Source organism: Ambystoma mexicanum, chromosome 14 (genome assembly GCF_040938575.1).
Source record: "Ambystoma mexicanum isolate Mex_15411 chromosome 14, UKY_AmexF1_1, whole genome shotgun sequence".
In the NCBI taxonomy this organism is placed as follows: Eukaryota; Metazoa; Chordata; class Amphibia; order Caudata; family Ambystomatidae; genus Ambystoma; species Ambystoma mexicanum.
The window spans coordinates 518282043-518309545 of record NC_090940.1 but is presented as its reverse complement, the minus strand read 5'-3'; the positions used below and the strand labels follow the sequence as shown (position 1 = coordinate 518309545).

Here is a 27503-nt window from a genome sequence, read left to right as displayed (position 1 = left end):
TGTGTGGTGCAGACCCCCCCCAACCTCCTTCTTCGTGCCGAAGCTCCAGGAATCGTGGGTCTGCAGGAAACTACCAGGAACAACTGCCGGGGCACCAGCTTCATCGTTTGAGAAAGGTACTGTGTCTTGCTTGAGGAATTTGGGTGAATCCCTATTTCTCTTCTTAAGGCTTGTCCTTACTTTTCCCTCCCTCTTATAACTTTTGCTTCCGAACATTGACAATATCAAAGTACTCTTGGCTACGTTGAATCGTGAACTGTCCGACTGTGTGATCCTCGACAACAGGAACCTGGTGTCACTTGACTTTGGCTCCGACCCTTTAACTCTTGAATTCCTGTCTGAGTGTTCGTCGATTCTGTCTGCCTAACTAAAACATTGCCTATGATTTTTGCCCCCAACTCCCTCTGGGTATCTCAAGTGCTAAGTGTGTTTTTGCCCCTGTAACATTTCTTGACTCGGATACGCGTTTATTTAGTAGACCGAACTGTCAAAAAGTGATCGCAATCGTATTCACGATAACGTGTCTTGGTTCATAATGCCGGTCCGTTTAAACACAGGGTACTGACCTTGATTAATACTGTACAAAGTGAATTGGTTAGTTGTAGTGTATTTTACTTGTGGTTTTGAATTTAATAGAAATGTTGTGGTTATAACAGAGGGTTTAAAAATAAATGTACTTATATTTTTTTACCTGAAACCTTGAGTCAGTGTTTGCTTGAGTCACAGTAATTGTGGTCCCTTTGTGTAATCTCTGCTACTGCTCATATACTCTTGAGATAAGCCTGGCTGCTCCGCTACTGCTACCACTTTTAACATAGTAGTACAGGCTTGTACCAAAGGTAAAACTTGTATTGTCACCTGTAGTCTTAATTGTGTGTAGTGGTCCCTAAGGGTACTGCACAGGATTCTACCTAACGGTGCCCCATTAGCATCACTGGGTCAAAGTTGAATCTAGAAAATGTGTCCTAAAAGGGTCACTGTGTTAAAGCTGAACTTAGAAAGCGTGCCCTAATACCATCACTGTGCTAATGTTGAATTTAGACGGTATTCCCAACATCATTGAGTGTGCCTGGTCGCATACACTTAACTGATTACCACAATATCACACTACTACGCTTACTCTCTCCTATACACCACCATTTAACTAGAACACAGCGGTACTATGACACATTCGGTAAAGCTGTTCTCATACTAACATGACTCGTCAAACTACCCATCATCCTAATAAAACACAGCTAGCTAGCACATACCGGCTAGCTTAGGCGTCTCCTCAGGCCTAACGCAGCCAAACCTCAGTCTGGATGTCCCCCTCCAGACTGAACACATTCAACTGATCTCCTCAGCACCACACCTACCGCTAAGAAGCAGCTATCATGCAACAACCACATCAGCTGCACACATACGTGGTGCGCCCACGCACTTTACGTCTGTCAACTGACTTGAACTGCGTTTCCCGACAGCGTTCAACCTACCAGCGCTTTGAGACATAAAGCGCTATACAAATGCAAAATAACATAACATAACATTAAGACGGCCTTACCAGTCGGCTTCACCTCGGCTCGCAGAATCAGCAAAATCCAGGCGCTGGTCGCCTCAGAACCATATAATACCTTTCACACGGACAAAGTAGCCCTGCGGACACACCCGGCATTTCTGCCTAAGGTGCCGTCTGCTTTCCATTTGAACAAATGAAGAAATCGTCCATCCTATGTTTTTTGCCGATCCGAAGGACGAGGCACAGAGTTCAGCACTGCCTGGATGTCAGGCGTGCCCTGAAATTCCTTGACGGGACCAAGGGCTTCCGCAAATCAGACGCCCCGTTTGTCACATTCGAAGGTGCAAGACCGGGCTATTTATTTATTTGCATTTGTAAAGCACACAACTGCCCTCGGGCATCGTGGCGCTGTTAAGAAGGCTTACTTGGTTACATAAGTGCTTGTGAAGAACAGACCAAAAACATACAAGTCTTAGTGAGATAAGTGCTAGCAAGGACATACAGTTAAGTTAGCCTGATCCCATTGGGGGACGGCGGTGGAATACAATGCATGGAGACAGTGTAGGTGGCACAGAAATGAAGTACAGCCCCATCTTGAAAGGGTGGCAACATTATACAATGCAGGGTCATTATAGGTTAGGAGGCAAAATGATGGTGCACAGCACCCATCTTAAAGGATGGCAACACCGTAAAATGCATAGTCAAAATAGGTTGGGTGGCATTGGACAGATGCACAGCCCTGTCTTGAGGGTGGCATATGAGTACAATGCGTAGGTCGGTCTGAGTGGTACATATATGCTACACAACCCCATCTTAAAGGGTGGTAACGGCAAGTCATAAGGTCAGTGGCACGAACATGGTGCCGGCCACAAGTAACAGCATGACGGCAGCTACATATAGGTGCATGGTAAGAAAAGAAAAAACAGTGGGCAAATGAATGGAGCCGATCACATGTTACTTGACGGCGCAGCATACAATGCCACGTCAGGATCAGTAGCAGATGCAGGGTGCCAGCCGCAATACTTCAAGGGGCCATTATACTTGGATGCATGGTAGAAGTCAACAGAGTAGCATGGGACCCGTCCCATGTAGAGGGCAGTGGCTACATACTTGTTCAAGGTTGGGATCAGAGGGCTAAAGTATAGTGCAGTCTCAGATAGAGGGCGGCACTTCCATGCAGTTGCGAGTTCATGTCAGGGGGGCACTTGCTCATGCACAGGCGGAGGGGTGGGAAATCATTCACATCAATCATAACACGGGCAACCAGCGGGGTGGGGGGGGGTCATACACAACACAGGCAACCAGCTGGATTGCGGGGGGGTCATACACGACACAGGCAGATAGTGGCGCGCGGCGTACCGTGGTGGGCAGGGATAGACGGGGCCTTAGGAGTGGTCCTTGTGAGGAGGACTGGCCAAGTCTGCCGGCCTTCCCATTGGCCAAGAAGAATATGGCCACGACCAATCCTAGGCCACCCCCAGCACCATGGAAACACTCCAGCAAACACACAAAGGACACCGCCATCGTAGAATGGCAAAAACAGCAGTGATTTCAAAGTAGTCAAAAAAGTTTGCATTGAGAGGAGCATGCCACTGCCTTGCTGAGTATGCTGAGAAGGCTATCGGGCCTCCAAGGCATCCATATTCCGCTGGATGGTCTCGGCCATCAAAGAAGCATACAATGTCCAGCACAAGCTGCTTCCGGCTAACATGCACGCCCACGCAGTTAGGGGTTAGGCCACAGCCATCGCATTCCAGTGCCATGTCCCTTGGCAAGTCATAAGCAGGTCGGCCACCTGGGCCACTCCCTGAGCTTTCTGCAAGCATTACTGTTTGGATACAGGCTCTAGATCGGAGGAGGCTTTCGTACAGGCGGTTCTCAGGAGCCGATTTGCTCAAGGAGGGTCTCCTGTCTACCCTGGGGCTACATTCAGTTGTAATCGCCCATGCAGTAATTATAAGTTACTCACCGTAATAATGTTAGTCCCATTTGCTCCATACATCCCACCATCTCCCCCCCCCCCCCCCCTAATAATACTGGTGTCATTAGGCAATGTTAAATCTATTGTCGATTCGTCAATGGGGACTGAGGTGTGGCGCCGGAGGGAACAGTTAGTGCAGCGCATGCTCCCAGGGCCGCACCCGCCTCTAAATTTAAAGGGGAAGAAAGTTTTTTTCTGGTGAAAAAGGTTGTCTCCTGTTCCTTGGAAGGGATGCCCGTGCAGTATGGAGGAAAGGGGACTTGGGGCTAAGAGTACGTTAGTCACTACGGTGAGTAACTTGTAATTTCAAGAGCATGTGAATACATGCTGGAGAACAGGGTTTATAGCTAAGTAAATTGTTCCTTATTTGTAGTATGGGTGTGCTGTATGTCTCTGATACATTTGTATTTGAATAATGCAAAAAAAAAAAGGGGAGTGCTCGGAGTCTCTCTGCTGGACATTACTCCCGGTTACGAGAGCCTTGCGCAGAGTCTTTAGCTCACTATCTTTCTTTGAGAAGAAATATCCAAAACATATCAGTCTTTGTCCTGCCCTGGGGCAGTCCAGCACCGAAATGCTTGGCAATACTCCTCTGAACCAAGATTACCAACAGCAACCGCAGACACGTTTTTCGGTCTGGTTAAAAATGATCCCTACCCTTGTTCCCACGAGGGGAAAAAAAAAGAAAATACAAAAGGAAGCCCAAAGGGCTCCCAGTAGCACTACACAAAAGGTGCTGTGGGCTGCAAAAGTAAATTACATTATGCCTTTACACAATTTGGAGGAAAACATGACTCCATAGAATAAAAGGCTCCCACTCACTCAGGCAGAAAAATGTTCTGGGGTTCTCGCATGTAAAGTGATTTGGCATAGAAATGACAAATCTACCTAGCACTAACAAAACACAGCCATGTTAAAAATATAGTCTGTGCACTTTTTAAAATGTTTACTTTCTGGCCTTTCACATAAAATGACATCTAGGTTTTTTTTTATTATTGTTGCAGGGAACCCACATATGATGTAGAATTTCAGCACTTCTTGCGAGGAAAGGAGATTGTCCTTGGCGGTTCTTCTGTACCAAAGATCAATGGCTTGACGGAAGAACAAGTGGAAGCCATGATGAGACTAAGCAGCCTTCCTGAATTCAAGGATGTGGTGTCAAAGGTCCAAGCTGATGATGTAAGTTTAAAGTCAAATTAGTGTTGGTTGCTCAATATTTAATTTTGGACATAATCGTATGACCTTCCTTGTGGAAAAACTGATATTAAAATGTTCATATTGAAAATGTTTTTAAAATGTGTGTGCTTTTTAAATAGGGTGAGTTTGAATGTGTCTTGGTGACGATGCGAGACCAACAGAAAACTCCAGTCACAATGTAGTTCATAAACTTTGTTCAACAGGGTGGGTTGGTGGAATAATTAGAAGGGTAGGCTAAGGTATAAGACAGTGGTCGAAGTGGGCGGGAGCGGTTGGGAGCGGTGCTCCTCTACTTCTTTTAATTGTTTTACTGTTCCTATACTTTCATTTTAAAAATAAACAGTTCTGGAATGGTTTCATTTTAAAATAAAAGTGTAGGAAGAAGTTAAAACTTGCACTTTCAGTACAATGCACTGAACGTTCCCTTAAACAACAGGCACATGTGTTTGTGGTTTTGTATTGTGCGTGGGAGGGGGCATGGTGATGTGGTTTGTAGGGAGTGGGGGCAGGAGAGTAGGGAACATAGTTCCACTACTTCTGACTGATCACAGAAAGGCGAGCGGCGCATTCATTTTTCTGGATTTTTCTTCCCTAGTCAACCTGGGACAACAGTTCAATTTCCTAAGCAAGCCCCAGACTGTTCTGACCCTAGCCTTTAATATGTACAGAAAGGGTAGAAAGCCTTCAGCCTTCCACTTTAACTCAAAAATACCGCTTGTACTGGAGGTCCGGAAGCAGAACTAGATACACTGGCCTGCTTTAAAGATTCTAGCATCCTTGTCAGGATTCTCACGTCAAAGGTATACTATAACCGTATTACTTCCCAAAATATTTGGATTAGGGTTTTCAGGGGATGATTCTGTCTCTTTGAACTTGGCAGTATATTTTATTTATGAATAGTTTTCTGCTGAAAACCAATTTTTATATTTTAATATGTATTCAATTAATGTTATATTGATATTAGAGGTTAGTACTTTATATCATAGACAGACTATGTTAAGATATATAAATTTACATTTATATTTAGGTAATGTCTCGATTGAAGTGAAATGGTTTGGTTGTGTATGGTTAAATTGTAATCATAAATCAATAAATAGAATATAAATAAATATCAGGGTACTAGTGCCCAGTTCTCTTGCTTGCTTTGGTCATAGTTTTAGGAAACCATGTCTTTATGCATCTTTCCCATTTACTTCAAAGGTATTCTCAGCATACCTGTTGACTATTTGGTGACACTGACCTGATTTTTTTGTTTGTTGCAGTGATGCCTTTTTTGAGTCTACGTTCCTTTAACTCTTCTTGTTTCAGTGACACTGGTCAGTCCTTCAGGGTGGAAGTGCCGGAGCATCCTGTCTCCATTGAAGTCTTATGTAGCAGTACTAAATCTCTTAAGTAGATTAGTGCAGGGAAGCTTTGTTTTTCCATTCTTTATTTAACTATGGATATTTTTCTTATAATCGGTCAAACCGAGCCTGGCTCGTGGCAGTAGTACCTTTTTGGTTTTTACTTTCTTGGGTGCCATCATCTGCACCTTTTATTTCTTTCGTGCATTAAAGTGCTCAAAATAGCTATACATGTGTTTTGAACCTTATCTCTGTGCTTCACTTTCCTTTTGGCCGAATTCCTCCAGGGTAGGGGCAGGATGTGGACATTCTCTTTGTGGGCTATGGCCAGAACCCACAAGGTAGCCTTTTGTGTGCATATGTCTGAGATTAAGGCTGGGTAACTGGCTGCAGACAACACAAGCATGCATCCCAGGCCCAGGTGTAAGGTCAGGCCTCTACAGAGCTGGCTATCCACCAGCCACCACCCAGAGTTTTAATCTACTAGGTAGTGTAATGAAGTCTGCTGCCTACATTTGTGAACCAACAATGAAGCAGTAAAAAGGGCTAAGGGCCATCCTGAGTTAGTAAAGGCTCGATCTGGAGGAATTCAAAGGGGATTCCCCAGAACAACTGAACTGGTCCCAAAACAAGGCAGCAGGCAGTTGAAGGAGTATTTAGTCCTACCACGCTGCAGGTGCCTGTGGTCACACCGGGGAAAGGGTGGAGGGACGGACCTTTTAACAATAGCCCTCTCCATAAGGTTAGGCACCTAAGCCATTCCAGTACCTTTACCAGAGAAACACCCATAGGAACTAGAGCCTTTCTTTTAAGAAAACCAAGTTGCTACGTTTCAAAGTGTAACCAAAAACAAACTGCAGAGGTGCAGACGTATGTAAAACTAGTACATTAATTGGATGGGATGCCTAATCTTCAGGTGCGTGTGGGATATACCAGTCGGGCCAAATTGGTACCAATTGGCCCAAAAATATGTTCCTGTTTTAAAGTAAGAGAATTGCAAACGCCCATCAAAAATAATCTTTTATATTTCAATCTCTTTTCTCAGCTAATTTAAAGGTCTAACTTTTATTTGGTTTCAAATGTATTACTCCTACGTCCCGTCGCCTTTCCTCCATCCTGTATGAGCATCCCTCATGAGAGATGGGAACAGAACATCTTTTCCACCAGAAAGACATTTCCCCTTTAAATTTACTGGGACGCAGCCTTGGGAACACGGGCCCCCTTAACCGTGCCCACAGGCACCACACCTCAGTCCCCTTTTCTGCATCAGGTCGATGTTCATCCAGACAGACAATACGAACTGCATGTTCTATATCAACTAACGGGGGCACCATATCCCTTCAACTCTGCGCGTGGACCCTGGACATCTGGGAATGGGCTATCAGCCATGGAGTGTGGCTCTCAGCGGTCCACCTTCCGGGCGAGTCCAATCTGGAAGAGGACAGACTCAGCCGCCTGGACGCCGACAATTACGAATGCCAGCTGAACGGGAGAATTCTCCAGGAAGTGTTCAGCAGATGGGGTCACCCAACAACAGACCTCTTTGTGACAGCTCACAATCAGACGTGCCGGCAGTTCGTGTCCTGGGGTAAAAAGGGGACACACCTCTCTGAGACGCACTCCAGATACCCTGGGACGGGATGTGGGTGTATGCATTTCCACCCACACTGCTCATACACAAGGTAGTGAGCAAGATCAGGAGTTCAAGAACCTCTGCGTCATCCTCGTGGCGCCTCGCTGGCCAGCGCAACCCTGGTTCTCGGACCTACTGCAGATGTCACGTCAGCTGGAGATTCTACTCCCCCTCGAGAAGGGGCCTCTTCTAAGGCAGCAGGGAGGCACAGCGCTGCACCCCACTCCAGAGAGGCGAGCCCTAACGGCCTGGTTCCTTAGCAGCTGACACCCCAGCACCTTCAACTGTCTACTGACAATATGTATATCATCCAAAATGCCAGGAGCCAGGCTACACGCAAGTAGTACAAAAGCAAATGGACAAGATTCTGCTTTTGGGCTAAGGAACACAGTGTGAACCCACTGACATGCAACCTCGACCAAATTTTGTTATTCTCAGCCTATATAGCCAGGTCTGGCATACAGGTTAATACCTGCAGAACGTACCTGTCTGCCATCGGTGCGTATAGGAACTTTGACTCTCTCGTCCTATCTTCGGCCAATCCTGTAGTAAAAAAAGCTCCTCACAGGACACCCAGGCTTTACCCCCGGTCAAGGATCCTCATCCCATTTGGGACCTGAATATAGTCCTAAGCGCTATAGCACATAAACCAGTTGAACCCATGGCCACAGCAGACATTAAGTTGGTCACACTAAAGACAGCCCTTCTGGTCATGCTTACTTCAGCTCGCATAGTAAGGGAGATCCAGGCATTAGCCACCTCAGAACCATACACTAGATTTCACAAGGACAATGCTCTGCTCTGCATGCACCCCAAATGTCTTCCAAAGGTGATTTCATCCTTCCATATCAACGAGGAGATTGTGCTCCCCATATTCTTTCCGGAACCCAAGGAAGATGCAGAGAACACTCTCCACTGCCTGGATGTCAGGAGGGCAATGAAATTCTATCTAGACAGAACGAAGGGCATCCGTAAGACGGACGCACTGTTTGTACCATTCAGAGGCTCTAGACCTGGGCAGCAGGCCTCCAAGGCATCCATAGCTCGATGGATGACAGCAGAGATTCAGGAGGTATGCAAGGTCCAACGTAAGGATCTGCTGCAGGGCTTGAATGCGCATGCAGCAAGAGCAAAGGCGACTGCAGTCGCCATCCAACACCACATTCTCTGGCAGGTGATCAGCAGGGCAGCAACATGGGCGAAACCTTCGGCTTTCTGCAAGCACTACTGCTTGGATACCAGTGCCAAGGCTGATGCAGCATTTGGCCAAGCGGTGCTGCATATTTTATTTTCCTAGGTCATGCTCTCCCCCTGAGGGCGTAGTGTCTGTTGTAATCGCCCATACAGGATGGAGAAAATGGGACGGGACGTAGGAGTAATTAAGTGTTACTCACCAGAATTACTGTTCTACTAGTCCATAGTCCCCTTTCCCACCATCCATCCGCCTATAATAAAACCAGTGAGATTTTTAAACACTAAGCCGACGTGCAAAAGGGGACTGAGGTGTAGCGTCGGTGGGCAAGCTTAAGGGAGCCTGTGCTCCTGAGCTCGCGCCCCCCACGCACCAATACATTTAAAGGGGAAATGTCTTTTTCTGATGGAAAAGAGGTTCCGTTCCCGGCCCTCGTGAGGGAAGACCATACAGAATGGAGGAAAGGGGACTATGGACTAGGAGTACATTAGTCACTCCAGTGAGTAACACTTAATTTCTCATACAGTTTTTTCTAAAAAAAAAATCTGTGTTACAAGATGAATTCCCCTATCATTCCTTTTTTCATCCAAATTAACCTCATACTAAACTTCTCATCATAAATAACCATTCAATATTCACAAAAGCAATTCAAGAATTCATTTTCTGAGATTTCCACTCCGTTATCTTCAGTTTCAACAGGCGTCCAGAGTCTATTCCAAATACATATTTGGAACCACTCTACGCATTTCTGGATGAATATCCCTTCTTTAGGAGTATCAGTCCTCTCTCCAGCATGGGGTCTGGCAAGGATTCACATGCTCATGAAAAGTCCCCGTCAGGCTGGGAATCCTAAGTAAAAAAGAAAAGCAGTTTCGCTTTAGCCTGAAAACTGCATTTCTCCTCTAAACCAATGTCTCCCTAAGCTCCACTCCTGGTGGCCATCTTCAGACTTTTACCGCACGTTTCAGAGTTGGGAGTCATTTCATCTTGCAATTCAAGCTTTTTTGAGATGTCAAGTTTTTTCGATTAAATTTAGTGTTTTTTGGCCGACTTCTTCCGTCGGTCGACTACCGGCAGCAGGGACCCGTTGTCAGCGAAGATCAACTTTCATTGCAGAGCTTCTCTTTGAAGTTTTTGGAAGGCCCAGGCTTGGGCCTATTTCACGCCTTTCACCATGTTCAAAGAGAAGAGGTGTCTTTTCAAGATATGCACGAAATGTGGACTACAAAATGTCTGTCAAGGATCGACACCACAAGTGCTTGTATTGCCTGCATCAGGACCACAATGAGGAGGTATGTGAGATTTGCCATGATTTTTCGAAGCAGGTTAGCAGCGTGGCTCAAGTTGGGGAAGGCCTCTGACGCGGCCTCCGGGCACGGTCAAACCTCATTCGGGACTTGCCAGTCACAAGAGCGAACTCCGTCTGAGAAGAGGTGGAGGTCCTTTGATGATACCTCTTCCCTGGGGGTTCAAAAGGAGGCCAGTCACCACGCTACGGATCCTGTTAGGTTTGCCATGGCTGTGGGTCCCAGATCGGGAAGGACACGGTCACTGTCGCAATCTATGTCAACAGCGAGCCTGCCAGTTAGGCGTGCTCCTTCCAAGAAGAAGTCCTTGACCCCATCTAAGCTTCGATTGCCTTCCTCGCACAAGACTAAAAATGAGAAATCCTCTGGTGTCTCCTCTCTCCATCCACCCCGTTGACGACCATGACCCCATCAACTATCGCGATACGTTGACGAGAGCACCGGCATCCACTTCGTCGTCGATCCCGTTGATGACCATCACAGGTGTTTTCCTAAAGTCCAATTGATATAAGACTTCATAAAACTATCCTTATGACATACAGGTCCCCAACTCTTAGTATCAGTCTGTACTACTCATGGAACCTTGGCTGAGCAGTTTGACCTATAAGAGGAGGATGTGAGCTGTAGGTAAATACACTGAACTCAGTTAGTAAAGCAGATCAAAGAAACACTTACACAAATACATTTATATAAAATATATCTTTATTATAATTACACAAGGAATGTTTTAAAATACTTTGATCATTAAACCAATACACACATGATTACTTGTAGATACTTTTCAAATGCCACTGCTTAGTTTATAGCTGCTCATGGTTACAATTGTTACCGAATTTGACACTAATGACACTTCTACCTTTTCAGTAATACCGCGCACTCGCGCACAGACGAAGATATACAGTAATTGTATTTATTTAGCAAAACCACATAACATAGTCTTTTAGGAAAGAAAACCATTCGTTAGTCAAACAATAGCAGAGATTAAGGCTCTAGAGGCAGTTTTAGTGCAAGTTAACACTTTAAAAGTATGATCCCTAACTGTGTAAAAGTCAGTTTGGAGATGACTCAAAAATCTTACAAAGCAGCAGAACAGCAAATGTTTCTATGGATACTTTAGATCTATAGTTAAAGAGGCTAGAATAATTGACACGTTGGAGACCCAGTTAAAGGACTTGCAAAAGGGACACAAGCTGAGAGCTTGTGTCAGAAGTAAGAGTGGACGCCCTGGACACCTCTGTGAACTCCACCACTCTGGAGCGACTTCTTGGTAAAAGTTTTCACCCCACAGCTGGTCTGGTCTCTGGGCGGATATTCCCGTTTAACATGATTGCTGCATATCGGGGAATTCTGGCTTAAAATCATGTTCCAATGGCACTACACCCCAGAGAAAATACATAAAATGAAGCTGGTCATTCAGGTCTCCTGTTGGAGAAATTGTTGGGGTGTGGGAGACTGGCTACATGTTTGGTGGGCATGCCCTAAAATATAACCGTTTTGGTAAGAGGTTAATGAGAGTGTGAGGGATATGTTTGGGTTGACAGCACACCGCGCAAAGAGCGAAATCCTCCTGGGCATTGCGGAACCGGACAATAGACTTTGGCTTAAAGGTAGCAGGAAAACGTTCTATATCTTACACATGGCAGCACTACTGGTCATCGCCTAGAAATGGAAATCCACTGACCCCTGCTAATCGGAGAATGGCTTTACAAGTTTTGGAACTTTATATCCCTCAAATGGGTAACGTATGCGATACAAAGGACCAGTCCCAGTTTCTGACAGAACGGCAACTCTGAACTTCCTACATGTAGACTTTACTGAACAATACTGTCCAAATAATCTACACCTCTTGGGAATCTCAGGATTTTCGAAGTTATGGCACAAGGTCTATGAGTGTACTGGGGGTGGGAGGAGCTTGGGGTGGGATGTTAAGGGAATGTGTTTCAGTTTGATATGTTATCCCAAAAATTCAATAAACAATTTCTTTAAAAAAAAAGTTTTCACCCCACACTACTTTTGGTTAGAAGAATTGTTCTTGGCTGGATTCTCCTCTGGACAGCAGCGGTGGACCTGGTCTCTCAATGAACAGGATGTCTCAGCAGCAGTCTTGAGAGCGGACCTCTAGCATGGATTTATTCAGCTTCTCTCATCAGTCTGCGGTTTTGGCACCTTTTCTACAGCACCAACACAGGACACGATTTGCCCGGTCAATCTTCTTTGATTCCTGTAGTCCTGCACTCTAGTGAGGGGACTTTGATGAATCGGATTGTGTCTCTGGAGGTTCACCTGGAACTCAGCAAAGACTTGAGATGGATTCGGCCTTGCAAGACTATGCCCTACAATTGGGTTGGAGGTCTCCTGGTATTTGCGGTCTGTGGGTCTGAAAAGGCACAGCACCTCGGAGATGGCTCAGATTGTAGTTCGTTTCAGGGCTGGTTGGTCCCAGCAGCAAACAGGAAGGAGTCTTCATCTTCGGAGTTCCACTGTCACATAGAAAACGGGGTCAGGACAGCAGTGGTTGCTTCAGTGTTGCAAAGGGTCTGCAGGCCTCTCTGGTTGTCGTCTTCTTCTGTTACTTCAAGTTCCAGTGGTCGACTTGCCTTTCACCTCAGGAAACTCACCTTTTATTCAGTTTCAGAACACACTCCTCACCAGTCCATATCCCCCCTGAGGTCCCACTTGCCATTACATGGATTGCATCTCATATGGGATGCCACCATCTGCCTTCCTCGCGCCCCGCATCAATGCTCTTTCACACTGACCTGCTCATCTCTACAAACTATGCCGCTCACTGCATCTTCTATGCATGACGGGCTCAATTACTGTTTGCTTTTTTTTATGTCTGCGCTACTAGACTTTCCAACCAAATTGTATCCTTTGTTCCTCTCTTTGCATTCGCTCTTCACTGTCCATATATCAGTCTGCAACTTCCATTGAGACCAGCAAATTCAAATCTGTATGTTTCTGTGACTTCTGCCTCTGTGAAACTGGGTCTCTCCCGCTCTTTTGGGAAAGTAAAATCTGTATGTTCTTGCAAATGCTGCCGCTTTGAAATTTGGCAGCCCTGCCTCATTCTCTATTAGCCTCTTACCTGCCTTATCTCAGCCTGTAACCCGTCACTGAGGACATCTAAATGTAATCTGTGTGCTGCCTGATAATTGCTTGCTCTGCTTAAAGGCTTTTAACCTCTTTTTGAAAGTCAAACATGTGTCTTTTGAAGCTACTGGCTATGCTCAAAAGTTAGGCCTTTTACCCCTAATGTTGAATATCATGCCTAGAAACACTTGTGTACATCCGCTTTATAAATGACTTGTATCATATTGATATCAAATTTGTGTGTTTTGAAACTACTGGCTTTGTTTAAAAGTTGGCTTTTTACCCTTACTTTAGAAAGTCATTTCTTTGTGCTTTTTTGTACTGGCTTCTACACTTAGTAGCTAGGCTTTTTACCTCGATTGAAAGTCATATCAGTGTATTCCTACGTCCCGTCCCCTTGCCTCTGTCTTGTATGGTCGTCCCTCGCTAAGGACGAGAACAGAACCTTTTTTCACTAGAAAAATAACACTTTTCCCTTTACATTTATATGCACGCGGGGCGCTGCCCTGGGAGTATGCGCTCCCCTAACCCTGCACAACAGCGCCACACCTCAGTCCTCTTATCCGCGTTGACGGGAACAGACCGCTTTCACCAGCGCTCCTGGGTGAGGCCGTAAGCCTTGTAATTCCATGTGCTTTCCCTTATCTTTTGTTTGGTACATTTTCAGGTATTTGGGAACACCGTCCAGCGGTGCCCCAGTCTGTCCCTGGCGCATGTCGACCGCGGCTGGCTTCAGCAGGTGCCCGTCGTGCAATGGTTCCTTTCCCACATTGGATCTGCATGTGCTTTGCCTCTGATGCCTCGGGGAACAGCACGGATGGCAAGGCTGCTCAGCGTGCAATGCTCTCACATGCCAGTCCTTCAGAAACAGGCTGGCGCAGTGGAGAGCATTGTTCTCCAGGACTCCGCCAGAGAACATTAAAGCATACGTATGCAGTAAGACCAAGAAGGTAAGCATCCTCTTCTCAAAAGTACCCTGCAGGTGTGACTCCTTCCCGGCGAAGCCTATGGATGGGAGGGGTCAGTCAGACCCTCGCACCGGCAGCAAGGACACCAATGCATTTGTAGCTACCGGCTTAACAGCTGAGGTATGTAAGGGCCCTAACGGTTCCACCGCTGATGGGCCTACTGGCTCTGGTACCGGGACACATCCTGAGGGGCTTAGCTCTGCTACCGTGCACATGCCTGAGGGGGCGCCTACATGCATCACAGACAGCACTACTGGCCACTTGGCTCAGGGCAAATTGCCGAACAGGCCCACGTCTGAGGTGCAGGATGGGGAAGAACCGATGCATCCAGGCATGCAGACCGAGCCCAGGCCCACGTCGTCACAATGGCATGTGCGGACGGCACGGACAAAATGGTGGCACATGTAGACAAGATGGCGCCCAGGACAGGAGCCCGCCAACATGGTGGACCGCAAAGGTGAAAGCCTGTGGCCAGGGCAGACTGGGGTCCTATGACTCTAGTTACATAGACCACGTCATACTCGACATTCACGGATCAGCCACGATCCCATGAGGGCATGTACTCGCAAGGAGGGAGCAGACAGCAGGCCTTTACTCCACCACAGCCTGCGCAGGATTGCACCCAGCCCGTTTGCAAGGATTGTTTTTTTAATCATTCTTTAACCCTTGTGCTGTCTCCACAGATGGGGGGAACATCCTCAATGGCATAATCCAGGAGAGGTTGCCTCCCACAACTCCACACCAGCCGGTCTCTGCGCAGCCTTTACCTCCACCACCACCATTCCCCATGCCTCCGGTAATTCTGGTAACAGCGCCTACACCCCCAGTTCCAGTGCCTGGGCCTTTTTCTGTGGCAGAACTAACGCCTGCGGATCCAGGGGCGCCTTGTAACACAGGTTAACAACAGGACACCGATGAGGAGGAGCAGGACACACCTTCTTCGGGAGGTCATTCTATGATAGGATTGCCAGGTTTGCTGATTACCTGGGCATTCCTGAGCCCCAGAGGGAGCTGCCGGAGTCAGTGGTACTGGCAGAAGTGCTCACCATCAAAGCAGAATCTAGATCTGGCATCCCGTCACAGAAGGATGTGGAGGCCCTTGTGAAGAAGGGATGGCTCAAGCCCCACTCCACTCGGCCAACAAATAAAAGGTTGGATGCAAAGTTCAGGCAGGTGTGTAGGGAGACACTGTGCTCTTGTCAGTGCACCCCCAACCACTGTCTTCAGTCATTGCGGCAGCATATATGAATGCCAAGCCCCAGACCTCCACCTCAAGCACTGTAACTTCAGCTTTGCTGGGCAAGGAAGAGAAAATGCTAGAGACCTACGGGAAGAAGGTCTACTCGAACGCAGGATTCACCTCAGGCAGGAGAGAGAGAGAGAGATGGCAGACTTCCTTCTGGATATTCTGGCTGACAAACAAGCCTCTTTCAAGGCAGGACTTGCAGAAGCGAAACACGTGGCACAGGACATTATGAAGTCCACAATGGCACACATAGACACTGCGAGCAGGGCTATCTGTGTGGCAACTGACATGAGAAGGGCGGCATGGCTCAAAGCAACCAGATTCAATCTTGATGTTCAGGACAGTATCCTAGACCTACCCTTCGAGGGCATTGACTTGTTGCACTCTTTTCACAGACGAGGAACCCGATAAGTAAAAGATCAGTTGACAGACAGCCAAGTCCCTGACCATTCTCACCAAGCCATTGGCCAAAACCTACACGCAGGGCCACTCTCGATCAGACAGAGGCTGATCATTCAGCGTTTTCCGGGGTTTCCAGGACCGCCAGTACAAGCAACCGGACAGGTCACCCAGCCAACATAGTCGAAACACCAGAAGTCTTTGTACAAAGGCTTTTTTTCAGTTCAGCCATCTGCCTCCGACCCGAAAAAGCAATGACGGCTCTTCTCTGGGCCACAGCACCCCAGTTAGGGGCAGGCTGGCCCTGTACTGTCAAGCTTGGTGCTCACGGTTCACAGACTCATGGGTGATTACGGTGGTCTCCTCAGGCTTTCGTCTTCCCTTGCCACCCACCCCCTGTTCCCAACCGCCACCCGCCCACGGATCGGGACTCCTTCACTCTTGTAGGAGATTTGTTTCCTTGTGGAGAGCGAGGCGGTGGAGGAGGTTGCTCTCCCTCAGCAGGGGCAGGGCTTTTACTCCTGCATCTTTGCCATTCAAAAGAAGAACCAAGAGAGCCTGCGAGTGGACCTAGATCTTTCCTTGCTGAATCTATACCTACCTCTGCAGTAGTTCAAAATGGTGACGCCAGCGCTTATAGCAGACAGGCTGTTTGGGCAGGACTGGACATGCTCCCTGGATCTGAAAGATGCATATTTGCATGTCCCCATAGTGCAGTCCCATCGACCCTTCCTCAGGTTCTGGTCATGGGGCTGCACTTTCAATACAAGGTGCTGCTGTTTGGCCTGAACTCTGCACCGAGGGTATTCACAAGACTGATGAACACGGAGGCGCCCCTGCTCAGGTTCGAATGTTTCCATTTGTGTCCTTACCTTGACGCCTGGTTAGTCAAAGGGCGTGGGTTGGAGCAGGTCAGGTACTCATCGACCAGACTCGTGACTACAATCTACAAACTGGGGTTCTCAATCAACTTCAAGAAGCCTCAGCTCTACCCTACACAAACTGTGGTGTTTTTGGGGCTGCTGTGGTGGTAATCAAAGCTTCCGCTGCTCACTTCCTCAGCAGAAAAGTAACTACAGCCTGGTGGTACCAGCACCTGCTAGGAGTACTGGCGGGATGCCTCCTGTCTATCCCTTACACCAGGTTGCGATTGAGGAGATGGCAGCTGCATTTTCTGGCATCTTGAGACCAGGAGTCTGGTCATCAAGGAGCTCCAGTCACTTTACCTGCGCTCCTACAGCTAGACCTCACATTGTGGGCGCAGTAGGCGATCCTCATGGTGGGAAGACCATCCATACCACCTCTGCCGGATCATACTATGAATATGGACTCCTCAAGGGTGGGGTGCTACCCTGGGATCTCATTCAGTACACAGTCTCTGGTCCAAGACCGACCAGCAAAACCACATCAACTAGCTGGAAATGATGGCCATTTGGCTCGCACTCTAGGCATTCCTGCCATTAATCAGGAACAGTGCAGTGTGCATTTATACATACAACTCTACCTACATGTGTAACATAAACAAGCAGGGGGGCAACAGATCCCCCCTTCTTATGCAGACTGGCCCTCAGCATCTGGAAGTGGGCGATTGAGCAGGACATCTGGATTTCAGCGATGCATGTGCCATCAAAATCGAACCTCGATGCAGACAGACTATGTCGGAGGGACTCCGAACATTACGAGTGGCAACTGCACACGAGAATAAGAGATTTTCAGCAGGTGGGGTCACCCGATCACAGACCCGTTTGCGATAGAGAGCAACCGGACTTGTCAGCAGTTTGCCTCCAGGGGGAGAATGGGGCGCGGCTCCCTCAAGGATGCGATCCAGATGCCCTGGGATGGGATGTGGGCATACGCTTTTCCTCCTACCCTGCTCAGCTACAATGTTTGCAAGATCAGACAATCCCGGCGGCTGCGTCTCATCCTCGTAGCACCGCAGTGGTCGACCAGGCCTCGGTTCTCAGACCTCCGACAGCTGTCAACGCAACCAGAAGTCCCTCTCCCGCTCCTGGTGCAGCAGTGCAGAGCGGTGATTCACCCTTGCCTGGAGAGGCTAGCCATTGCAGGCTGGTACCTGAGCAGATGACTCTGCAACTTCTCCAGCTGTCCCGTGTGTAAGTGAGGCATGGTATCACAAGTATGGCACTTAAACAAAAGATACAATTTGTAAAACCTTTATTGATGCTTCAGTGGGGTTGGAGAAATTTCTACTCTGCCCTATAGCTAAGATGATAGTAGACTTGACCATCAAATAATAAATAAAACAGTCCCAGTTGTTTCTGCCAAATCAAAATGGCATTTACTAAAAAAAACTGATGCCTGCCCTATATCTTGAACAAAAATGTGAAAAGGAGAATAAGTATGGAAAGAAAAGTCAGTGTTCAAATATAACAAATAAATGTGGCTGAGTCAGCTCTCCTCCCAACATTGAACAGCAAAGAATAAGGCGGTCCCTGTAGGCAGGGTGACACACTCTGGCTCTTAACACAAAAGCAGTTCAAGACGTGGATCGAAGCCCGCCTGGCCTTCCACGTTAAAGTCTTGCTTTCCAATTTCCCAAAACACAGTTGAGCAAAATGTTCATGTCTGTCTCGCTCCGTCGGCCTTTTCAAAACTCAAGTTCAAAAGAAAAACACTTGCAGGGGTTCCCTACCCCTAACCTTTTACACCTTCAGTCTCTGTCGGGCTCGGACCGTTTCCTGATGTGGAAGACTTTCAAATGTGCGTGGCTTTTTTTCTGCAGGACCACTTCGACTTTTCAGCTTCTAACTCGCACTCCTTTGTATTTGCCCCAGTGCTTTCTGGTCTGGGTAGTTTTCTGTATCACGTATCAAAGTTAACTCCCCCTGTTTCTCAATCACTTTGCTTTTACAGTTCATTCACTTAATCGCTATAAACTTTTCACCTTTCACTGAGACTTTAGAGTGGGCTACTTCCTTTCGCCGGACCACTCCGTTACTCTAGTGTGGCTGAATTTACAGCCATCGTTACTTCAAAGTTCATTCGCAGGTCTGCCTTTCTTCACTTCTCATCCACACATGTGCAGCCTTCAATTGTGATATAATGTTGCCACTTCAATCTTGCTTTAACACAGACCGGTCTCTGACGTCGCTTGCCAACTCACCGGCTTTGTGCATTTCTCTCTTGTCTATACTGTCTTCCAGTTTACGAGTAAAGGCTAGTACCATAGGCTCTGCCTCGCCTCCCAACTCTGCTATTCACCCGAGAGGGTCGCTGTGTCCTTGAAACACAATTCAGCCTTTTTGTTTGGGACTTGGCCTTCTCCATGTATCTCTCGCAGCCTTTTGGAGGCAACAACCCCTTGCAGCGAACTCCTGGGTTTCCCCACCCATGCCTCTCGTCCCTCGCTCAGTTGCTCTGCTCCAGTAGGTTTGCCTTCGCCCGGGAAGTTCTGCTCGTATTCGTATTGCCCCTTGCTCTGGGTGTGTCTAAGTTCGGCCTTTTATCTGAGTGAGGAGAGCTAATTGGTATCAGATGTATGCACTAAGAATCAAGTGCCTGACTTTGCCTGACCCTATTATCGGGACATGTCCAATGCAATGTGAAAGAGCTGGCAGTCTTACTCTCAGTTGCCCTCTTCCTCGGCCCTGTGTTTGTTTGGAAAAGTGGGGGTTCAGGGGATTTGGGGCATTGGAAAATCCTATCAAGTAGGAGGGATCAAGGGTACGGGAAAGGGAGGAATACTGCGTCTCGCCAAGGGCTATCTGACCCCCACTCCTGAAACCCCTCACCCAGTTGTTCCTCCCGCACTGGTCCACCCACAGGAACTGGATCCAAAAGCGATGGCCACCTGGATGACACCCCTTGGTATCTCACACGAGTCAACCTAGAAATCATCCATGGAGTCAGGCTACTTGAAAGCAGTACAAGAGCAAATGGACCAGGTTCTGCTTCTGGTCCAAGGAAAACAGAGTGGACCCGCTATCCTGCACTCTGGACCAGGTGTTATCTTTCTCTACTTATTTGGCCAGATCAGGACTCCAGGTCGACAGCTGCAGAACATACCTAGCGGCCATTGGCGCATACAGGAACTCAGACAGGTTCTCCTTCTCCTCAGCTAATCAAGTGGTCAAGGCATTTAGTGGGGTTGACAAGCCACAGTGTACATCAAATTGGTCCCACTCAAAACAGCGCTACTAGTGGGTCGGTCTTCAGCTCTGGTGGCTTCCTAGCCCTACACTGTTTCATCTGGACAGGTTCCGTTCCCGACCCTAGCGAGGGACGCCCATACAGGATTGAGGAAAAGGTACTATGGACTATGAGTAATTTAGTCACTCCGGTAAATAACACTTCATTTTTTTTTAAATTATTGGATGTGCCTTGATAGTTGCCTTACCCCTCTTTTTGGTGAGCCATATCTGTGCGTGCTTGCAATTGCTAGCTGTATCTTGGTTCTTTTTCCCCTCGGTCTTCTTTCGCTTCCTTGTGTGGTGCTTTCTGCTGTTTGCTGTAACCTAGGCCTTATCCCTCCTGAATACTTTGCTTATTGTTTGTTTGTTTCGTCTGCGCCTGTCTGTTGCTAGTCCACCTGGTGAGTTTTTTTGGGCATTGTGTAGTCTGTTGCTCTACTCCTCCCCTCCATGGTGCTCTCCATCTCCCCTATCTACTTTAACTGCTTCTTTTTCACGTATCCTACCTCTCTAAGCCTGGAAAGAAAAGCTTTAAGAAAAGCACTCCATCTGACATCTGTCTCCTTCTTGAAGACTTTAACCTTGACATTCTCGCCCTCACAGAGGCATGGTTGAATGCCAGCTCTGTCACTTCTCCTGACTCTCGTCTTCCTGAGGTCTACAAGATCCTCACCATGCCCAGGCCCAACTGGTCTGGATGCAGAGTGGCACTAATCTTCCCTGAATGGGTGCCTGCTACTATGATACCCACTCAACCATATTCTTCCTTTAAATGCACTGTCTGCAGGCTGGGCATTTCTCCTTGCCTCTCGCTTACTCCCGCCACCATCTACAGGTGCCCCCTGGCCTGGTCTCCCTCTTCTCTGGATGGGCCGATCTCACCTCTTCTCTCCTGACCTACCTCCAAGCTTCTCCTCCTCAGAGACTTTAATATTCATCCTGACTCTTCTGATGCAGCCAATGTACTCTTCCGCAACCTCTGTGACTTTCCCTCACCATTCTTCCCTCTGGTCCAACCCACTCAGCTGGACACACCTTGATGCGCTCATCTCAGCAGCCATCCCTACCTCAAACCCTCTCACTACACCGCTCTCCTGGACTGACCATGCTCTCCTCTCATCTTGAGCTCCTGGGCTCCCTGGCTAAGCCTCTGCCCGCACTGCCAGTTTTCTTCTCTGTCATTCGACCGATGATGAAGCGAGTGTTAGTCGCTGCTTTCGCTGCCACTGTCATCCCTCCTCCTACCCCTGCCTTTGACTCTGCCACCAACTCAGCCCTCACTAACCTTCCCTTCTCCATCTCCAACACCCTAGACACACTTGAACCTGTCATGAGGATCCGTATGAAGCCTGCCCGCAAGCACAACGGCTGGTATGATTCCAACTTAGCCTCCCTGAAACGCAAGTGCAGGGTGGCTGAACAGAAGTGGCAGGCCTCAAATACATCCACTGACAAACTGGCTCCAAAGGCATTACCGTCTCCCCATCTGCTCCAAGAAGAGGGCCCACATCCAAGCTTGCATCTGGGTCCGCAAACAATACGGCTGAACTGTTCAGGATCTGTAAGGAACTTGCCAATCCTACTGCAGTTTCCACTTCTCGTCTTCCATCCCAGGCCCTCTGTACTGCAATGGCCGCCCATTTTACAACCAAAACCCAGGACATCCGTTCCTCTCGCCTCTACCCCCCTTGCTACTTCCCCCCCACCATGTCTCCCTTGGCCACCCCTAACGTCCAACTCTCCATTTCCTCGCCCATAGCACTGGATGGGGTCTCTAAAGCTGTCCGTTCTATGAAAGTCCCCTCCACACAAGTGCCCCCCCGCTCCTCTAGAACTATCAAGCCACAAGATGAAGCTGATATGGAAAAAACCCTTCAAAAAAAGATCCTCCTCTTTAATCGACCAAACAACTTCAACATTCAACGAGAATCGGCAAGAACTGAATACAACCAAAGAAATACCTGGACCGACGAAAATAAATACCGGGATTCACACAAGTCCCATCAAAAATATTATGATCAAAATTAATATCAAATAAGGAGAGTAATGGATTGTTCCCAAACTACATACTCAGACCAAAGGGACATAAGCCAATAACCATTATTGCAACAATCGCAGTCTAAAGTCTCCTTGTGCTCCTGGAACACACGAGGAAACAGCCACCTCTTCAATGATCAAGATCACAACTTGACAATTTATGATATTATATGCATCCAAGAATCTTGGATTACAATTCAACCAAATTGTGACAATTATACCGTGCTGATGATGCCAGCTATAAAAAACAAAAAAGGAAGGCCGTATGCCAGACTGCTCACCTTAATCAAAATGAGCAGTAATTTCCAAATTGCTGAATCAGTCCGTGTCAACGACTGGATACAAATAACTATATGAAGGGTAAACAGGACAGATGCAACAGAAAATCGAGACACATTCGGCATAGTCAACATCTACTGGAATCCAGTTGGAATAGCCGATGACATTTTCATTGATAAAGTGTGCTCCGGGTTAGACGATATTTCTTTAAGATTCCCAAAGATCAACATAATATTATGTGGAGACCTGAATCTTCATCTGTTCGACAAGATGGGACTACCATTAAAAACCTGCAACATTGCTTCACGTGCCAAACAATGGTTAAAAGAAATGACGACAAGAGGCCTCTCCAGAGTACCATTCTTAAACCAAACAACGGCCAAACCACAGCATACTTGGTCCCGAGGCTCCTCTGGTGCCACTATTGACTATATATTTCTGCCGGAACAGATCCGTTCCAAACTTATCCAAACAGTCATTGTGAAATCTGACAAGAGTGATCACTTGCTCCTGACAATTGCATGGCAAATTCACAATCCACCAAAAGAAATTGCAATTTCCAGAACTCAGTATAAACAAAAGGCTAACTAGACTAAGAATTAAAAGTCACACTCTGGGAAAATGTTCTGCCTGCCTAAACAGTGATACTCTGTCTAATAGCCAACGATTGAATTACCCACAATTATTAAATAATCTTGAACAACCTCGAAACGTAACAAACCAATCGATCAAAACTTCACGCACATGCATATTCAAACAAAATCGTAAACGAAATAAAAAGGAGCTGAGACGTCAAATTAAGACAATAAAACAGCTACCAGAAATAAACCACGAAAAAATAAGACAGTTACAACAGCACTATAAAAACTGGCTTAAAAGCAATTGCATTATTCAGAATCAGAAAGATGCTGAAACAATGCTATCCGCTTTACAAAAAAACAATACCAGAGACCTATGGAGACTTAAACCCACAAAAGGAAGCAGCAATTCCAATGTGGACGAACAGAGATGGAACTTGCATGTTTCTAACCTTTAGAAAGAAGCTACGAATGAAGGAACGCAACCTAATAAACAAATAAAAGCAACTTGGTCATTCCTTTGGGAGACTGAAGACATTGAAAGGGCCATTTCCAAACTAAATCCGTCACGGGCACCAGGTCCCGATGGACTCTCAAATTAAATCATTAGAGCTAACAAAACAACCTGGACACAGATCTGCTCTCATGTTCATCGCAATCGATAAAATCAAAGCCATACCACCATCTTGGCAAAAAGCAGTAATACTGCCAATTTATAAAAAAGGCGACTCTAAAGATCCAGGCAATTATAGACCAATCGCCCTTTTGGACCCACTGGGGAAAATCTTTGCAAAACTACTGCAAATGTAGTGTTAGAACACCTAAACATCTGGGCAAAAACAAACCACATTTTTGCAAAAAGACAAACAGGTTTTGTAAAGCACGTTGTAACAAACATCAACCTATTCCTCCTAAATTGTTAAAACAAGAAGCTATCCACACTAAACGTCAGCTATATGCAGCATTCATTGACCTCAAACTGGCGTTTGACTTAGTAAATAGAACAAAACTTTGGTCTAAATATCCTCTATTGGGATGCCCAGATCACATACTGGAACCTTTGAAATTATTATATAAAAATACATCAGTCAGAATTAGACTCTCAAAGGATGGCACAGTCTCGGAAGGCATACAAACCTTTAATGGCCTCAAACAAGGTTGCCCACTATCGGCTACACTATTCAACTTATTTACAGCTGACTACGAATCTGAGACAAACACTGGGACAGCTAACCCACCCACCCCCAAAGCTAAATGGAACACCCATCCCCTGTATGATGTATGCTGACGACATCATCATCTGCTCTCAAACACCGAGAGGACTGCAAATAGCTCTGTCTAAACTAGACATCTACATGAAGGTAAATGGCCTTGAAATAAACACACACAAATTGCAAATCATGATGCTAGCACCGACTAAAATAAATAATCAGGAAATTAAAACAATGTACTTAAACCAACGACCATTAGCCCAAGTCTCAACTGCAAAATACCTAGGGATATGGGTGAATCAATCTGCAACAGAAGTTAACTGGTCCAATTCTCTAAAAACCAGAACTTTGTCACTAGCACGCCAAGGCCTTTTCCTCCACCGTAAATATGGCAAATTTACTTTACAACGGATTATTACTTTTTATAGACAAAAGGTGGTGGCCATCCTCCTGTACGGCAGTGAAACGTTTATCAACCTGGACGGCAGGATATGGGCACATCTATAATCTTTTTTGGAGGAAAGTGTTAGCATTATTACAGTCACTTCCCGTGGTTCGAATTAGATTTGAATTGTCACTCCAATCGCTATCATCATTACATACATGGAGAACATTAGATCTATATAGGAAGATCCTGTCCGACCAACATATTCCAGCATTAAAAATATTTAAGTAAAAGAAAATGCAACACAAGCTACTACTCTGCAGCCTTGGAAAAATCATATGGAAGACGTAAGAAAGGCAGCAAACATATAATTCGAACTACTATCACAACGACCAGAAAAAGCACAAAAGAAAATCACCCAAAACGATTGGATAACGACTGTTGAAGCCAAAAGAAAATACAAACTTAACCAAGATTGCAAATTAGATATACATTCAATAAATCGTCTGCCGACATAACTCCAAAAATTCCCATCTACCCAAGCCAGAGATCTTTTTCTCCGGTTTCAATTGAACCTGTTGCCAACAAGGGAATCTTTAGCATCGAGGAAACTCCTACCAAAGGACATGGCTTTTTGTAGATTCTGTAGAAAAGGAAACGAAACAGAAACCGATACTAAGATCTGTATCAGAAATATGTATCTAACGGCAATAGCGCAATTGAATCCCGAAGACCGATGGGCAAAGTTCCTCCGGGGTGAAACAAAAAAAGAGATTTTCACCATTGCATATATCCTAAAGACAATTTCTGATGAAAAACAGCTAAGAAACAAATTTCCTAAAGACAATTCGCTAGCGCTTGTAATCGATAAGAAATATGATTTATTAAAAAAAAAAGAAAGGTTTAAAATATAAACCAAAACATTTTAAAATAAAGAACTATCAAGGACAACATTCTCTCGCTCCTGCCTTGGCTGATTTCTGGAACTACTCCTTTGCCACTGGCTCCTTCCCATAATCCATCAAGCACCCTCCTGCCCTTCCTGGGTGTTAGGGGAGTTTTACTAAAGTCCTACTGGCAATAAGACTTTAGTAAGCTATCCCAGTAGTTTGTAGATCCCCAACTCTTAGTATCAGTCTGTACTAGCCCGAGACCTTGGTAGAGTGGCAGAGCAGTCAGGCTTATTTTAAGAGGAAGATGTGAGCTGTAGGTAAGTACACTGAATCTAAGACCGGCACAGCAAAGAAACACTTGCACTTATAGTTATATAAAAAGTATATATTTATTATATGTACACCAGAATCTCTTTAAATACTTCAGACGTTTATACTAGAACACTTAGGAATACCTGATAATACACTTCAAAGGGCACTTTCACTTTTGTGTTTGTTTGCGGTTACATTTGAAGCAAAGTTGGAAAGGAAAAAGACAATGTTATTATATTATCAGTTATTCCGCACTCAGTGGTTTTCAACGGTTTATACGGTAATGCATTTACTCGACAAACACATGTAGTAAAGTCACTTAAAGGGAGGAAATGGTTAGTTGGTGTAACATGATGTTAGTTCAAGGTTCTAGAGATGGTTTCTTCACCTCGTAAGTCCTTTAAGACCAAAAACGCAAACCTAGCTAAAGGTGGTTCGGAGAGGGCTTAACGTCTTGACCTTATACAAGAGCCTCAGCAACAAGCGAATTACGAAGAGTTCCTGTGGATTTCTTCCAGTTTCTAGTGTTATTGAAACAGCAAGTTAACAACTAACAAGGGAGACCTTAAAACTTATGCGAGAAGGGGACACAAGCAGCGGGTTGGGTCAGAGGTAAGCGTGGGTTGTCCTGGACACCTCATTTCACTCCATTGCTCTGGAGCTACTAATTGGAATCCAGTAAGCAATAACTTTTCCCCCACAGTACCTTAGGTTAGAAGAAAATGTTTATGCTGGATGCTTCGCGATGTTTCAGCTCTGGACCCGACCTCCGGATTCCTTGATCCGATGACTGAAGGCAGGACAATGGGTGGGATCTCTTTGCAGTAGTCTCAAGGGAGGACCTGTAGCACGACTTTCAGCAACTCCTGGGGTCACTCTGCAGTTTTGGCACCTTTTCTGCAGCACCAACAAAGGACACAAATCGCCTGGTCAATCTTATTCGATTCCTGCAGTCCCATGTTCTGATTTGGACAGATTCGGCCTTTCCACGACGATGCACTCGAAATGTGCAACGCGTCTCCTGGTATTGGGGTTCCACAGCTTTGGAAACTCCTAGGACCTTGAGAGAGCGACGTTTCAAATTAGTCTTGGGACTGATTGTTCTCACCAGCCAAAGGGAAGGAGGAGTTCTCATCGGAGATCCTCTGTCACACAGAAAACAGGGTCAGGACAGCAGTGGTTGCTTCACAGTGTTGCAAATGGTCTGCAGGCGTCTCTGGTTGTCTTCTTTGTTACTTAAGCCTCTAGTGGTCGACCTCACCTTTTATACATTTCCAGCACACACTCCTCTGCAATCTCTTGCAGCATTTTACAGAAAGGGGTGTTTGGCTGTCCAATCAGGACAGCCAAGACCCCTTGTGGAAGCTGTACCTATTCAGGCACACTGGCAGAAAAAGGATAGTGGGTTGGAAAACTCTTCCCCCACTTCCTGCCTGCCCAGACACACTGGAGCCTAGGCAGGGATACCCAAGGATTCCTTCCAAAGGCAAAACACACACACAGACCTTCCCCTCCCAGAATGGTAAAAGAAGGGCTAACGAAGAACACCCACACTAGAAGTTGGTACTAGGGTGCCCCTATTGTGCACTATCGAGGCGATGGACACAGGATACACAATAGTTGGTAGAACACGTCCACTACCACCAGCCATAACTAGGTGATTGTCTATGTGACTAAAAAGGTTACAGGAGCAGAGGGAAAGGGGGATACTAGGTATCCCTTTGGCACTCCACTGAAGGTGGTGTGTGCCAATCTCTCAAGACTATAGAGTTCTGGGAGAGATAAGAACTGTAGTTACTTGAG

General features: G+C 46.4%; 1 protein-coding gene across 1 annotated transcript in view; it reads left to right on the top strand.

The window, feature by feature from the left end:
* The window catches only part of DYNC1H1 (dynein cytoplasmic 1 heavy chain 1), a 2031190-nt gene that overhangs the window by 1463159 nt on the left and 540528 nt on the right, over nt 1–27503 (top strand). The window contains exon 63 of the mRNA XM_069637760.1: nt 4481–4655. Coding sequence (XP_069493861.1) covers nt 4481–4655 — 175 coding nt within the window. The remainder of the gene's footprint in view (nt 1–4480; nt 4656–27503) is intronic.